This window comes from Rhinatrema bivittatum, chromosome 2 (genome assembly GCF_901001135.1).
Source record: "Rhinatrema bivittatum chromosome 2, aRhiBiv1.1, whole genome shotgun sequence".
Lineage (NCBI taxonomy): Eukaryota > Metazoa > Chordata > Amphibia > Gymnophiona > Rhinatrematidae > Rhinatrema > Rhinatrema bivittatum.
Window position 1 is genome coordinate 172759166 of NC_042616.1, and position 15942 is coordinate 172775107.

Genomic DNA, 15942 nt, shown 5'->3' on the forward strand with positions numbered 1-15942 from the left:
ATCACCTCATTTTCCTTCCAGCTCTCTCAAAGAATACCAACAAAAGTGGAAGAAGCTAGAAGACACAAAGATCAGAAAAAGGAGTTTAAAGTAATCATTAAAAACAGGTCATAAGGAAGTCCACTGTTTAGCATTTTTTCTCTGGACTGGAGTCACTGGCTGTCCTGAAAAATGTGGAGTTTTACAATGTCTTTGGTTTTTATGAGGTCTATATTTAAAAGCATTTAGCTCGATAACTCAGAAGATATCCAGCTTAAGGAAGATTTGGGCAGTTATCCAGCTAAATTCTAGCCAGATAATAAATTAGCCGGCTAGAATTTAGCCAGATAAGTTAGAGTCATTCCAGGAGGTGTAACTGGGAGGAATTAAGTAAGCTGGATGACTTATCTGGCTACCTCCAATATTCAAAGTTAGCCAGATAACTCTGGTCAGCTCATAGACCTGTCCTAAAGTTAGCCAAAGGGATATTATCTGTGTATATTTTCTTTAACTCTTTATCAAGTATAAGTCATAATAAAACTCTTTATAGCCAAAAATTGACTGGGTGAGGGGTCTGAGTTAACTGGGAGGAGTACAGACTGAAGAACCAGAGAGGTTTGGATGACTTAGAGATATATTGGACAAACTGGTGGACTAATTGGTAAAACTGAAATTTTCCTTCATATACAGATGTTATAAAATGTGCTCACTTGCATATGTAAAAGCCAAGTGCTAAGATAAATATGCAAATAATGTTTCCTCATGTACCTGCTTAAAATTAGGAGCACAGGCATATTTTATATTAGGGATGTGAATCGTTTTAGGACGATTAAAATTATCGTCCGATAATTTTAATATCGTCTTAAACCGTTATGGAACACAATACAATAGAGATTCTAACGATTTATCGTTATAAATCGTTAGAATCGTGAGCCGGCACACTAAAACCCCCTAAAACCCACCCCCGACCCTTTAAATTAAATCCCCCACCCTCCCGAACCCCCCCCAAATGAGTTAAATAACCTGCGGGTCCAGCGGCGGTCCGGAACGGCAGCGGTCCGGAACGGGCTCCTGCTCCTGAATCTTGTTGTCTTCAGCCGGCGCCATTTTCCAAAATGGCGCCGAAAAATGGCGGCGGCCATAGACAAACACGATTGGACGGCAGGAGGTCCTTCCGGACCCCCGCTGGACTTTTGGCAAGTCTCGTGGGGGTCAGGAGGCCCCCCACAAGCTGGCCAAAAGTTCCTGGAGGTCCAGCGGGGGTCAGGGAGCGATTTCCCGCCGCGAATCGTTTTCGTACGGAAAATGGCGCCGGCAGGAGATCGACTGCAGGAGGTCGTTCAGCGAGGGTTCCGGCGCCTCGCTGAACGACCTCCTGCAGTCGATCTCCTGCCGGCGCCATTTTCCGTACGGAAAATGGCACCGGCCATACGCGTATGGCCGGCGCCATTTTCCGTACGAAAACGATTCGCGGCGGGAAATCGCTCCCTGACCCCCGCTGGACCTCCAGGAACTTTTGGCCAGCTTGTGGGGGGCCTCCTGACCCCCACGAGACTTGCCAAGAGTCCAGCGGGGGTCCGGAAGGACCTCCTGCCGTCCAATCGTGTTCGTCTATGGCCGCCGCCATTTTTCGGCGCCATTTTGGAAAATGGCGCCGGCTGAAGACAACAAGATTCAGGAGCAGGAGCCCGTTCCGGACCGCTGCCGTTCCGGACCGCCGCTGGACCCGCAGGTTATTTAACTCATTTGGGGGGGGGTTCGGGAGGGTGGGGGATTTAATTTAAAGGGTCGGGGGTGGGTTTTAGGGGGTTTTAATGTGCCGGTTTTGCGATTTTTAGATTTTTCACGATTTTTCACGATTTTTCACGATATTTTACCCCCCCAAACGGCAACAATACGATTCCCTCCCCCTCCCAGCCGAAATCGATCGTTAAGACGATCGAGGACACGATTCACATCCCTATTTTATATAATGCGCTCACAGTTGCATGGATGATATAAAATTGTAGCGCATCTGTGCTCATGTCCACATACGCGCATATATGGGTGCACACTCTTTTTAAAGGTCCCATCACTGTGCATTTTAATTAGGGATGTGAATCGTTTTAGGACGATTAAAATTATCGTCCGATAATTTTAATATCGTCTTAAACCGTTATGGAACACAATACAATAGAGATTCTAACGATTTATCGTTATAAATCGTTAGAATCGTGAGCCGGCACACTAAAACCCCCTAAAACCCACCCCCGACCCTTTAAATTAAATCCCCCACCCTCCCGAACCCCCCCCCAAATGACTTAAATAACCTGCGGGTCCAGCGGCGGTCCGGAACGGCAGCGGTCCGGAACGGGCTCCTGCTCCTGAATCTTGTTGTCTTCAGCCGGCGCCATTTTCCAAAATGGCGCCGAAAAATGGCGGCGGCCATAGACGAACACGATTGGACGGCAGGAGGTCCTTCCGGACCCCCGCTGGACTTTTGGCAAGTCTCGTGGGGGTCAGGAGGCCCCCCACAAGCTGGCCAAAAGTTCCTGGAGGTCCAGCGGGGGTCAGGGAGCGATTTCCCGCCGCGAATCGTTTTCGTACGGAAAATGGCGCCGGCAGGAGATCGACTGCAGGAGGTCGTTCAGCGAGGCGCCGGAACCCTCGCTGAACGACCTCCTGCAGTCGATCTCCTGCCGGCGCCATTTTCCGTACGAAAACGATTCGCGGCGGGAAATCGCTCCCTGACCCCCGCTGGACCTCCAGGAACTTTTGGCCAGCTTGTGGGGGGCCTCCTGACCCCCACGAGACTTGCCAAAAGTCCAGCGGGGGTCCGGAAGGACCTCCTGCCGTCCAATCATGTTCGTCTATGGCCGCCGCCATTTTTCGGCGCCATTTTGGAAAATGGCGCCGGCTGAAGACAACAAGATTCAGGAGCAGGAGCCCGTTCCGGACCGCTGCCGTTCCGGACCGCCGCTGGACCCGCAGGTTATTTAAGTCATTTGGGGGTGGGTTCGGGAGGGTGGGGGATTTAATTTAACGGGTCGGGGGTGGGTTTTAGGGGGTTTTAATGTGCCGGTTTTGCGATTTTTTGATTTTTAGATTTTTCACGATTTTTCACGATATTTTACCCCCCCAAACGGCAACAATACGATTCCCTCCCCCTCCCAGCCGAAATCGATCGTTAAGACGATCGAGGACACGATTCACATCCCTAATTTTAATACATAAAATGTTTTGCTAAGAAAATAGATGATAAGGTTATTCTGCATACTTTTGCATTTTATTACCTCATTAACATAGATATCATGTTAATATTAGCATAAGATAATTTATGCATTATTATTTCTGTTAACATGCATCAGCACTTGCAATAGCTTACTTTTGTACATTGACCCTTAAGACTACACCAGATCATTAGATTAAAATGTCATTTTTGCAAACTCAAAACTTTGTTTTTTATATGGATAACATCTTAAAAATGCAAAATAAGAAATACTGAAAATCATCTTAAATGTAAAAATTGAACCTTGTGGAATTTGCTAATACTTGAAGGCATTTCTCTTCTACATTCCGTTAAACTAATGTTGAAGGAATTTTCAAATTCCTGAACACACATTGCCTCCCTTATTTAAAGAATATATATAGGCATGGAAGAATGTACTTAAATTGAAGCAAATTAGAGTAGCAACAGGTTTGGAGTTAAGTTTAACCTTTCATGTGTTCCAGAGAATATACTTTATTAGAATCATTTGTATTAGATATGAAAAGAGTTTGAATTTTTAAACTCAGATGCCAGAAATTTATTTTTCCAGATGTTCAATGGATAGGATTGACACAGGAGATTCTTAGCCTTTAAGCAAGACTTGCCAGATAATTCTGCTGAAGATTTATTGCTATATCTTTGCAAATGTGGGCAGGAATTCATATACTTGGAATACACTTTTTAGACACAAGAACAATTGGCTCAATTTATTAAAGTTGAGCAACTATCTAAAAGAAGCATCTGCAGAGTTATCTATTTTTAAAACAACTTGTCATTACAAGAACAGATCCTAGATCAATAATCAATCCAACGGAGGAGACCCCTTCAAGTAACTTAGGGTCTGAGTTACTGAGACCTTTTTAAAAGCCATTTTGTGTATTTGGGAAAAAAAAAACTTACAGCTAAATTTTAAAAGCCCAGCGCATGCATATCCTGGGAGACATGGGCATGGCCGGGCTATGAGCATGCTGAGCACATTTTGAAAAAATGGCCCAGACAAGCGCGTATCTCCTGGTACGTGCAGATGTGTCGGGCTCTTTGAAAGGGGTGGGGCAGGGTTGGGGCCAGCCAGGATAGCGGCCATTAGGTCCTGTCCCGGGGAAGCTTGCACCGCAGACAGCCGGTACGCAGAACTTTCTGCAGCTCATCCTAGTGAGTAAGTTTTAAAACAAACAAACAAAAAAAAAGGTAGGAAGAAGGATTGTAGGGGTCAGGGAGGTGAGGGGAAAAGGGAGGCAGAGCAGGTAGTGAGTTAGGGAAGTTCCCTCCCAGTCCGCTTCTTTATTGGAGCGGATTGGGAGGGAACTGGGAATGGGCAGTTCATGTTACCACATTTTTTTTTTTCAAATCACCTTGCATGGGTGAGTTGTGACCCGCCCGTACATGCGCGCACCGATATAAAATCTGTGCATCCATTTGTACGTGCCAGGAACCACGTTCATATGGACATGCACGCGAGTATTTTAAAATTCACCTTTTAGAACATAAGAACATAAGATATGCCATACTGGGTCAGACCAAGGGTCCTTCAAGCCCAGTATCCTGTCTCCAGCAGTGGCCAATCCAAGTCACAAGTACCTGGAAAATTATTTATTTATTTACTTATTTATTTATTATTTTTGTTATACCGAGTTTCATGACTAGCATCACATCAACCCGGTTTACAGTTAACAATGTGTGTAGAGCAGAGCGTAACGTAATAAACAATATTCCCAATTGAAACTTTAAATACAGAATAACAGTTAAAGGATGTGAGAAAGTTACAATAAAACAGGGAAAATTAACTAGGATCTGGAAAAGGGGAGAAATTGAACAAAGCAATATTTACATTTCAGCCAGTTTCATCAAATAATATAGTTGTATAGCAAGGTGAATAAATATGACTGAGTAAATATGGCGATATATAAATATGACACGGTAAATAAATATAACCAAGTGAATAAAAATGACACAGTTGAGAATTATAATAATATGATAAAACTCAGCAGGTATTGATGAGTATAAGTTTGTAGTTGGTGGATTCTTATTTTTATTTTTTATTAAATAGATCCTTATTATTAAATAGATCCTGTGCTACAAATGCAGGCAACAAGCAGTGTCTGTTCCCTATTGATTAATAGCAGTTTATGGACTTCTCCAGGAACTTATCCAAACCTTTACTAAAACCAGATCATTTATAAATATATTAAAAAGCACAGGTCCCAGTACAGATCCCTGAGATACTCCACTGTCCACCCCCCCCCCCCCTCTGAGAAAATTGTCCATTTAATCCTACTCTCTGTTTCCTGTCTTTTAACCAGTTTGTAATCAATGAAAGGACATTGCCACCTATCCCATGACGTTTTTACTTTTCCTAGAAGCCTCTCATGGGGAACTTTGTCAAATGCCTTCTGAAAAATCAAAATTTCTAAAATGTTCTCTCGCCCTAGCTTGAAGACTCTCTACCAGGGTAATATCAAGCTAGGGCATGTAAAATTGACCCCAAAACCCTAGACCACCCCCAAAACCTCACCTTGAGTTACTAGTTGGCCCTCCTATAGTGGTATAATTAGTTGACTACTATGTGTGCTATTTCAGAGGTTCTCTCTCTCTCTCTCAAAACAGAATTTGCAATAATATCCCAATGCCCCCCTTTTTCTTTGATCCCTCCCCTTTGAATAAATTCAAAGAATTTTCATTCACGGGCTGTAGGGCCTTAACAAATTTTGATAAATGACCATGTAGGTCCTCAAAATGGAAGGATACAATACACAACTGAAGGTCATAATATAATAAATGTAAAGAACAAAAAAGATCAATATTTAAGCAGCCCTAATTAGAGATGTGAATCAGAACCGGAATTGGTTCAGTTCCGGTTCCAATTCAAATCTTATAATTTTTATTGTCCGGCCCGATTGTTTTTTTGTTTATCGGCTGCGCCCGATCCGGTAAACAAAAAACCCACCCTGACCCTTTAAAACTGACCCCTTAGCCTCCCCCACCCTCCCGACCCCCCTTGCCCGCACCATGTGACAGGGGCCGGCCAATGGCACGGATACCCTGTCACATGGTAAGGGCAAAGGGCCATCGGCGCCATTTTTATTAGTGGCAGCCGACGGCCCGAGAGCGGGAGATCACTCCCAGCACCCCCACTGGACCACCAGATAATTTTAAAATGTTTTTTGGGGGTCGGGAGGGTGGGGGAGGCTAAGGGGTCAGTTTTAAAGGGTCAGGGTGTTTTTTTTTTTTATTGGGCCATCGGTGCCATTTTTATTAGTGGCAGCCGATGGCCCGAGAGCGGGTGATCGGTCCCAGGGCTTCCACTGGACCACCAGGTGATTTTAAAATGTTTTGGGGGGGTTTGGGAGGGTGGGGGAAGGTAAGGGATTAGTTTTAAAGGGTCGGGGTGGATTTAGGGGTTGTTTTGGTGTGCTGGTTTTCCCACCCTCCCCCCAAATAACTCCGGTTAGTGGACTCAAACCCGATTAATGATTTTTCACGATATATCGGGGGAATTTCTATTGTATCACACTCTTTAACGATTTTTGATGATTTAAAAAAATATTGGACGATATTTTAAATTATCAAAAAACGATTCACATCCCTAGCCCTAATACATATTATTGTAAAATCACTAACTTCTATAAAACATTATTTCTCTAACCATATTTTAGACTCCTTTTGTAATGACATTGCTAATCATTTTAAAGATAAAATTCTTAATTTATCCTCAAAATTCAACCATCTTCCTCGACCAATTAGCAATTATTCTCCAACTATATATTCTTGGACCAACTTTTCACCCATATCCTCTGATACGTTAATTCACATTCTTTCAAAAATAAAAATATCCAACAGCCCTTTTAATCCCTGCCATGGAAGATTATTAAGGGACATCCATGAGACAATCTCACCATCCTTGACCCAGCTAGTCAACTTATCCTTGGCCTCTGGTACCTTTCCCAAGTCCCTAAAACTAACATCTATTCTTCCTATCCCAAAGAAGAAAATAATTGATCCAACATATTTAATTACTGCCCAATTGCTTCACTAACTACCCCAGCTAAAATAATTGAATCCATGGTCCTACAACAATTAAGACTATACTGAAGAAAACAACATTTTGTACCCAAATCAACATGGCTTCCACAAGGGGCACAGTACTGAATCCCTTCTACTTTCATCTTTTGACACAAAAATCTGCAGTTTTGACTCCAACATAGTGTTACAACTATGTCACCTCTTATCTGGCCTCAATTTAAACTTTAACATATATGCTGATGATATGCAATTTATTCTCCCATATACCACCTCCTGGCGTCATACCCTATCTCTTGCTCCCCTCTACTTAAAAATAATAAACACGTGGCTATCACAAAATCGTCTTACCCTCAACGCCACAAAAACAAAAATCATATAATCTACCATTCCAAATTCCTCCTGTGCCCCTTCCCCAGAACTCAAATTTGAAAACTGCTCCATACCATACGTAGACAAGCTCGCAACCTAGGTATCATTATATACTCTAAATTATCAATGTCTACTAATATCTCAGGTGTTATAACAGCCTCATTCTACAAAATATTTGCTCTGTTCTTCAAGCTTTAGTTTTGACAGGTCTAGATTACTGTAACTCTCTCTATCTAGTTCTTCCTGACTACACCCTACAACCACTTCAACTGATCCAAAATTGTACAGCCCCATTACTTACCAATACTCTGCGCAGACACATCACCCCTGTTTTGAAACAATTACACTGGCTACCCATTTGTTAACTTAGGTACAATACAAAATCTTAATGATTGTTCACAACCTGTTACACAGTTCCTCATTCTAGTTATGCTCATCTTTATGTCTTTACCAGCCTCCCCATCACTTACACTCAACTGATTACCTTCAAGTCCCAACTCTCAAAACCACAAGATTAGATCTAACCAGCAAATATGCCTTTTCTGTAGAGGGCCCGATTCTTTGGAACTCAATACCCAATTTTATACGACAATATACCTCAAAAAATGAATTCAATAAAGCTGTGAAAACCTATCTATTCTCATTTGCCTTCCCTGGCTCACAAACATGAGTTTCCTCCTTTCATTATACATATAAAGACAACTATTTATTTTAATGCAATTGTTATAAAATTACCTTTAGTATAAGTTCACACAGGGAATAATATAGGGAGAAGATATTCATGCAAGCAGTAAAAGAGGAACATGTCAAAGAGCTGATGTTAAACATCCATATCGTTGGGCAATTTATTGAAATCTGTAAACTGATTAATAAATATTTTAAAATAAATAAATGGAAAAAAGTTCTCACATTCTAATGGTAGTAGATAACATCACATATCAGTGTACAGTAATGAAAAGTATTTTCATAGAAGTGTGTGACAGTGCCATGCCAGTCACTAACAATAACCCCATATATTTTTTCTAACTAGGGCAGTAGGAGGGGTTTTGATATTTGGGATTCCTCCCATTGCTTTAACCTCAATTCCACTGATTCAGTGGTTAAGGAACTGGTGAGCGAGTAGTATAGGAGTGAAGGCGCTGAAGAGCTAGAGATTTCCCCAGGATCTCAGAGGCAATTCAAGCAAGAGATTTTTGAGGAAAAGCTTTCTGAGAAGAATTTTGGATTTGAATGACCAGTACCAGAGAGAATGACATATCCCCAGCATACCAAAGGGCTGGATCAAAGATCTTTATGCCCAGGTGACCAGTTAACAGCGTGGGTGAAGAGGATTAAGACAGTTGAGCCAAGAACTGAAGAGACTTGAAGATTGCTGATAGTTTGGATTAAAGTTGTGTTTTTTGACTTGGTGGAACCCATTTTACTACTTTTGTGCTTGGGGATATTTTTCCTTCTGACCAGTTTTATGCTAGAGCTACAATCTAGTTATCCCACCCTCATTGGTGAGGATAAATTTTCTATAAATGAAAGTGCAATTAATATCAGTGGCTATTCCCTAAGTATAATTGATTAATAGCCATTAATGGACTTCTCCTCCAAAAACATATCCAAACCTTTTTTGAACCCAGCTACACTAACTGCACTAACCACCTCCTCTGGCCGATAGCCTTTGCCCATACTATGACATAGGGGCTACCGGTGCCATTGGTCAGCCCCTGTCACATGGTAGGAGCACAAGATGGCACCGGTGACCATGTGACAGAGGCTGACCAATGGCACCGGTAGCCCCTGTGACACAGGCTATCGGCGCCGTGATGAAACCAGCAAACGAGTGCAGCGATGGCTTCTGGACTCGCCGCTGGACCACCAGGAAGTTTTGGAAAGTCTTGGGGGGGGGGGGGGGGGCCAGGGGGGTGGGAGGTTTAAATTTATTAAAACAGAAATCTGTTTAATACGTGGGGAGTTGCGATGTGTTTTGCCTCCCCACGTATTTAACAGATAGCAAAAAATAAGTTGCAGATTACAAATCCGTGGAAAACGGATGCACATCCCTAATGCCCCCTAGTCCTTCTATTATTCGAAAGTGTAAATAACCGAGTCACATCTACTCGTTCAAGACCTCTCATGATCTTAAAGACCTTTATCATATTCCCCCTCAGCCATCTCTTCTCCAAGCTGAACAGCTCTAACCTCTTCAGCCTTTCCTCATAGGGGAGCTGTTCCATCCCCTTTATCATTTTGGTTGCCCTTCTCTGTACCTTCTCCATCGCAACTATATCTTTTTTGAGATGTGGCAACCAGAATTGTACACCAATGTTCAGTCTTATAAAAGTTTGGTGAACGGTGAAATTAAGGGATATATTCTTTAGAGTTTGTGTGTGTGTGAAGAAATAAGCAAGCCATAGAAAGTTAATTCTAGTGTCTGTCTTTCCCACCCACTCAACCCCTGATTTTTAGGCACAAGACACTTTCTCATTAAAAATCAATCAGGGTCTTATCTAAAACATAATATTGTACCAGCCCTTATTGAAAGTTTTATTATCCCCTTGTAGGACACTAGCTGATTAATTACTAAATTCACCTGTAAATTTAAAGTACTCTCATTCCAACTCCCTTAGTATCCTAAACTTAACTAGGAACTCAATAATACTAAGATGAAGGCAGCAGTCCAGCAGCAAGAGGGGGGGCTTTCCAGTCTTTTGCATTGAGTGTCACATGTATGATTTTTTACCCGCCGGTGAGAGATTGTATGTGTGCACTCGGTGCAAAGAGCTCCTGGCTCTCAGGGAACAAGTCCGATCTCTGGAGGCTAGAGTAGCAGACTTGGAGGAGCTGAGGGAGACAGAGAGGTACATTGACGAGACCTTCAGGGACATAGTAGTCAAGTCCCAAATCCATTCTGGCAGCCCCAGTGCTGCCTTTGATCAGAAAGGTCTCCGAGTAGGAGAACATCACCCTGGTATAGTAGGAAGTGATCCTGTAGTAAGGACCTGCTCTCCAGGTGATGTACTGTCCTCTCACACTGAGGACAAATCTCCCAGGGCTACTGCCCAGGAGGGAAGGGTTAGGCCGGCCATCATAGTAGGTGATTCAATTATTAGAAATGTAGATAGCAGAGTGGCTGGTGGACGTGAGGACCGCCTGGTAACTTGCCTGCCTGGTGCGAAGGTGGCAGACCTCACGTGTCACCTAGATAGGATTATAGACAGTGCTGGGGAGGAGCTGGCTGTCAGGGTAGATGTGGGCACCAACGACATAGGAAAATGTGGGAGAGAGGTTCTGGAAGCCAAATTTAGGATTTTAGGTAGGAAGCTGAAATCCAGAACCTCCAGGGTAGCATTCTCTGAAATGCTTCCTGTTCCACGTGCAGGTCCCCAGAGGCAGGCAGAGCTCCAGAGTTTCAATGCATGGATGAGACAATGGTGCAGGGAAGAGGGATTCAGCTTTGTAAGGAACTGGGGAAATGTTTGGGGAAAGGGGAGACTTTTCCGAAAGGACCGGCTCCACCTTAACCAGAGTGGAACCAAGCTGCTGGCACTAACTTTCAAAAAGGAGATAGAGCAGCTTTTAAACTAGAACAAGGGGGAAAGCTGACAGTCACTCAGCAGTGCATGGTTCGGAGAAATGTATCCTTGAAGGATACTAATGAAACAGGAGAGTTAGGGCATCCCAACAGAGAGGTTCCATCAAAAGCAAACATAGTTCATATGCCTATATATAAAACATCACCAAAGCTAATGATTTTCGAATTATCCCAAACAACTGAAAAGCAGGTTGTTAAAACAAGCAAAAACCACACTTTGAAATGTCTGTATGCCAATGTCCGAAGTCTAAGAAGTAAGATGGGAGAGTTAGAGTGTATAGCAGCAAATGATGAGATTGACATAATTGGCATCACAGAGACTTGGTGGAAGGAGGATAACCAATGGGACAGTGCTATATCAGGGTACAAATTATATCGCAATGATAGGGAGGATCAACTTGGTGGGGGGTGTGGCACTTTATGTCCGGGAGGGTATAGAGTCCAACAGGATAAAGATCATACAAGAGAGTAAATGCTCAGTAGAATCTATATGGGTAGAAATCCCATGTGTGTTGGGTAAGAGTATAGTGATAGGAGTATACTACCGTCCACCTGGACAAAATGGTCAGACAGATGATGAAATGCTAAGAGAAATCAGGGAAGCAAACCAATTTGGCAGTGCAATAATAATGGGAGATTTCAATTACCCCAATATTGACTGGGTAAATGTAACATCAGGACTTGCTAGAGACATAAAGTTCCTGGACGTAATAAATGATTGCTTCATGGAGCAATTGGTTCAGGAGCCAACAAGAGAGGGAGCTATTTTAGATTTAATTCTTAGTGGAACGCAAGATTTGGTGAAAGAAGTAATGGTGGTGGGGCCACTGGAAGGGGGACAATAAGTAAATCTGCAGCTCTAACACTAAATTTTAAAAAGGGAAACTTTGATAAAATGAGGAAAATAGTTAGAAAAAAACTGAAAGGCAGGGCTCTTAAAATCCGCCCTTTAGGTTTCAACTTGCTGAAAGCTGCTGCTGTGACAGAGAGCCAGCAGAGCAAGGGAGTTTGAGGAAGTGGCAGGGAGCACACTGGCCAGCTCAGCCTCCCACTGTTACAGCAAGGTTAGGCCAGTTCAGTCTTAACTGCTGCCGCCCCCAAAACTGTGGGACTGTAGGCCAGAGATTCTCAACCCAGTCTTTGGGACACACCTAGCCAGTTAAGGTTTTCAGGATATTCACAATGAATATTTATGAGATGTATTTGCCTGTACTGCCTCCATTTGTATGCAAATCTATTTCAAGCATATTCATTTTGGTTGCCCTTCTCTGTACCTTTTCCATCGCAACTATATCTTTTATGAGATGCGGCGACCAGAATTGTACACAGTATTCAAGTTGCGGTCTCACCATGGAGCGATACAGAGGCATTATGACATTTTCCGTTCTATTAACCATTCCCTTCCTAATAATTCCTAACATTCTATTTGCTTTTTTGACTGCTGCAGCACACTGAACCGACGATTTCAAAGTATTATCCACTATGATGCCTAGATCTTTTTCCTGGGTGGTAGCTCCTAATATGGAACCTAACATCATGTAACTACAGCAAGTGTTATTTTTCTCTATATGCAACACCTTGCACTTGTCCACATTAAATTTCATCTGCCATTTGGATGCCCAATCTTCCAGTCTTGCAAGGTCCTCCTGTAATGCATCACAGTCTGCTTGTGATTTAACTACTCTGAATAATTTTGTATCATCCGCAAATTTGATAACCTCACTCGTCATATTCCTTTCCAGATCATTTATCTATATATATTGAAAAGCACCGGTCCAAGTACAGATCCCTGAGGCACTCCAGCCACTAGGCAGTTTTGGATGGAATGGGTGGGAGCTTCTTGTGGCTTCTTGGCAGCCCCAGGATGAAGGTGAGGCCACCATTACACATTGCTGTGGCCAAGAACACAAAATTCTCCAATCCATGGATAACATGAGTAAAATTCCTACAGTTTATTTAATTGCAGTAATCATATACCATGATTTAATAAATCTCACAGGAGATATCTTGCTATAAAATAGCATGAAAATACGTTATTTTACCATGGGTTAGTAAATTGGTCTCTTAAAATGGTTACATTTTTTTGGATCAGCTGGACAGAGAATTCCATTAATGTAAGGGTTGTCATGGTTTTAGCAATCATGTGATTGCAGTTGAATAATTGTATATTCAGGAGTGTTCCTCAATCATTCTTCAGGAGCAGAGTAGAGGGTACTGAACAAGGGAGGAATTTCCTAATGTTAGTGGAAGCAAAATTAACCAAAAAAAATATATCAAATTTTACTACGATTCCAACCAAAATATATGAGAAATACTTACTTGAAATAGAAGAAAATTCCCAAGGAAATCAACAGTGATGCTATGGACAATGCATGGCCTACAATAGCCATATAATAAAGTATGAGTGCCATCTAGAAAAATAAAAGAAAAATTTGCAATATACATGTAGCAAAAATACAGTATAGTGTTATTAGGCAAGTATCTATGACCCTATTATTTCTACATTTTTATTTTACCTGAACCACCCAACTGCTCTTTCTAAGGAATAAGGCAAATATTGGCAATATCAAAGGCATTTTGAATTTTTTTCAGGGGAAGAATATGATATTCTATGCAGGGATGTGTGATCAATTTAAAGTTAAACTTAAACTTGGCAAATTTCAGGGTGTTTTGATTATGGTGGAACTTTTACTTTTTCACAAAACGTAATGGGAACATTTGTTAGATCTGTGCAAAATTCAAAAAGAAATTTGGAGGGTGCATAATCAGTAGAAAACTGGTGATCATTCCTCTCTACAGGTCATTAGTGAGACTTAGAATATTATGGCCAGTTCTGGAGGCCATACTTCCCAAAGGATTTAGGCAGGGTGGAGGCATCCTGAGAAAGGTTACCAAAATGGTGCTAATTCTGCACCAAAAGCCAAATATGGTGAGTCTCTATCCTAGAGGAGAGGAGAGGAAATATGAGACAATCAATTACCTCAAAGATATTAAATACAAAAGAACATAACCTGTGTAAGTAGAAAGAATGCGTTAGAAAAGGTGTGCTGAAACCAGTCCTTGGCGCCCCCCCCCCCCCCCCACAGCCCGTCATTTTTCAGGAAATCCCTAATGAAAATACGTGAGAAATATTTGCAAATATAGGAGGTAGTGCATGTAAATAAATCTCAACCATATTCATAAAGATATGCTGAAAACCTGACTGGCTGGGAGGGCAAGGACCAATTTGAGCACCTCTACTATAGAACAAGAAGTCACGGTATAAAGCTTCAATGGGGTAGACTCAGGAGCAACATCAGAAAATATTTCTTCAAACAAGAATGGTGAATGCATGGAAAAGCAAATATAGGTTATTTACATGCGTATACTAATTTTTATGCATGCAACCTTTTGAAAATTTACCTTGAAAACTTTTCTCTTGCTCTTTGTCTAAAGGAAAATATCTTAGTGAATCAAGCCCTATTATGCTGGCGCCTGATTCACTAAGGCACCAGACAGCAGAATGTGCATTGGATAGTTTTATTAGTGTCATGTCCGTGTCTTTTTGTAGATACAAACGAGATAACCTTCATAGTATAGTAAATCTGGACCAGGGTAACTAATAGCCCTGTGTTCATGTAAATCTGAGAGTGACAGTATAAAGCAGCAATAGCATTTAACTGTAAACATAATGAGGTAGATTTTAAAAGCCTGGCGTGCAGAAAAACGGCCATATGCAGGTGTGAATTGTACATACATTTGTAGGTGGAAAAGGGGCAGGGCCAGCAGTGATGTGCATAATTCTGAGAGCGGGAGAAAGAGAGAGAAAGAAAGAGAAAGAGAGACTCTTTATAAGGCTCAGCCTGACACTCAATATATGGACCATTATAAGGGGCACTTTGATTCGTGCTGAGTTTTTGGGAGGTGGGTTGAGGTTTTCGGGGGTAGTGTTACAGAAACATTCAGAGGTTTTCCTTGTAAAATTGACATCATTAAAGAATTTAAGATCTTACAAGCGATGAAAATTCTAACAAGGAATTGATGTGTACACTGCTGCCCCTGCACTGTACAAATCAACTCCTTTTCATCACTTATAAGGTCTAAAATGTGTTAATTACGTCAGTTTTACAAGGAATACCTCTCTCCCTCTCTCTCTCTCATATATGTAAAGGCTGCAGGCATGCACAGATAAAGAGTATTTTTAAACCTACATGTATACTTTATAAAATAGAATGTTTATGGGCGCACACGCGGACCTATTAAAATCTACCCAAATATTTTGTGACAAGGTTGCTATAACTCAAGATTAAATGACCAGCAGAAAGTGAATTGTCTAAGTAGCAAAAAGGATGCTTTCAAAAGTGAGTTAATATGTTACTTCATGTCCCTAACTTTTAGGGCCATATTTTATTGCCTTATTGGGCACTTTCCCCTGGCTGAAGAATAAACTGTCTTGAATTTTGAACATGTGATTTCCACTTTACTCTGAATGTAAAATATTCCCTTTTCTACCTCACATCCTGATAGTCCCACTAGGCAAAGCTGAATTCCCTTCTGGACAAAGCCTAGAAGAGGTGGTTTTTGGAACTAAAACTCTTCAATATAATCATTTGTCAGCAAGGCCAAGTTTGAAGGTGGACTGGCAGCACTTCCTTGTGGCTTGTCTGAGTTAACTGCATATTCTAAGAAAATTCAGATATTTCTCATCAACTTGTGACTCTCCATCTTCTCCCTGGACCACACAGCTTACTGCCCCAGTTGATAA

The 15942-nt window shown here is 41.8% G+C and overlaps 1 protein-coding gene across 1 annotated transcript in view; it reads right to left on the bottom strand.

Moving 5' to 3' along the window:
* Positions 1-15942, bottom strand: part of CALCR (calcitonin receptor) — a 493707-nt gene that overhangs the window by 372314 nt on the left and 105451 nt on the right. The window contains exon 5 of the mRNA XM_029587050.1: positions 13518-13609. Within this exon, the coding sequence (XP_029442910.1) occupies positions 13518-13609 (92 nt within the window). The remainder of the gene's footprint in view (positions 1-13517; positions 13610-15942) is intronic.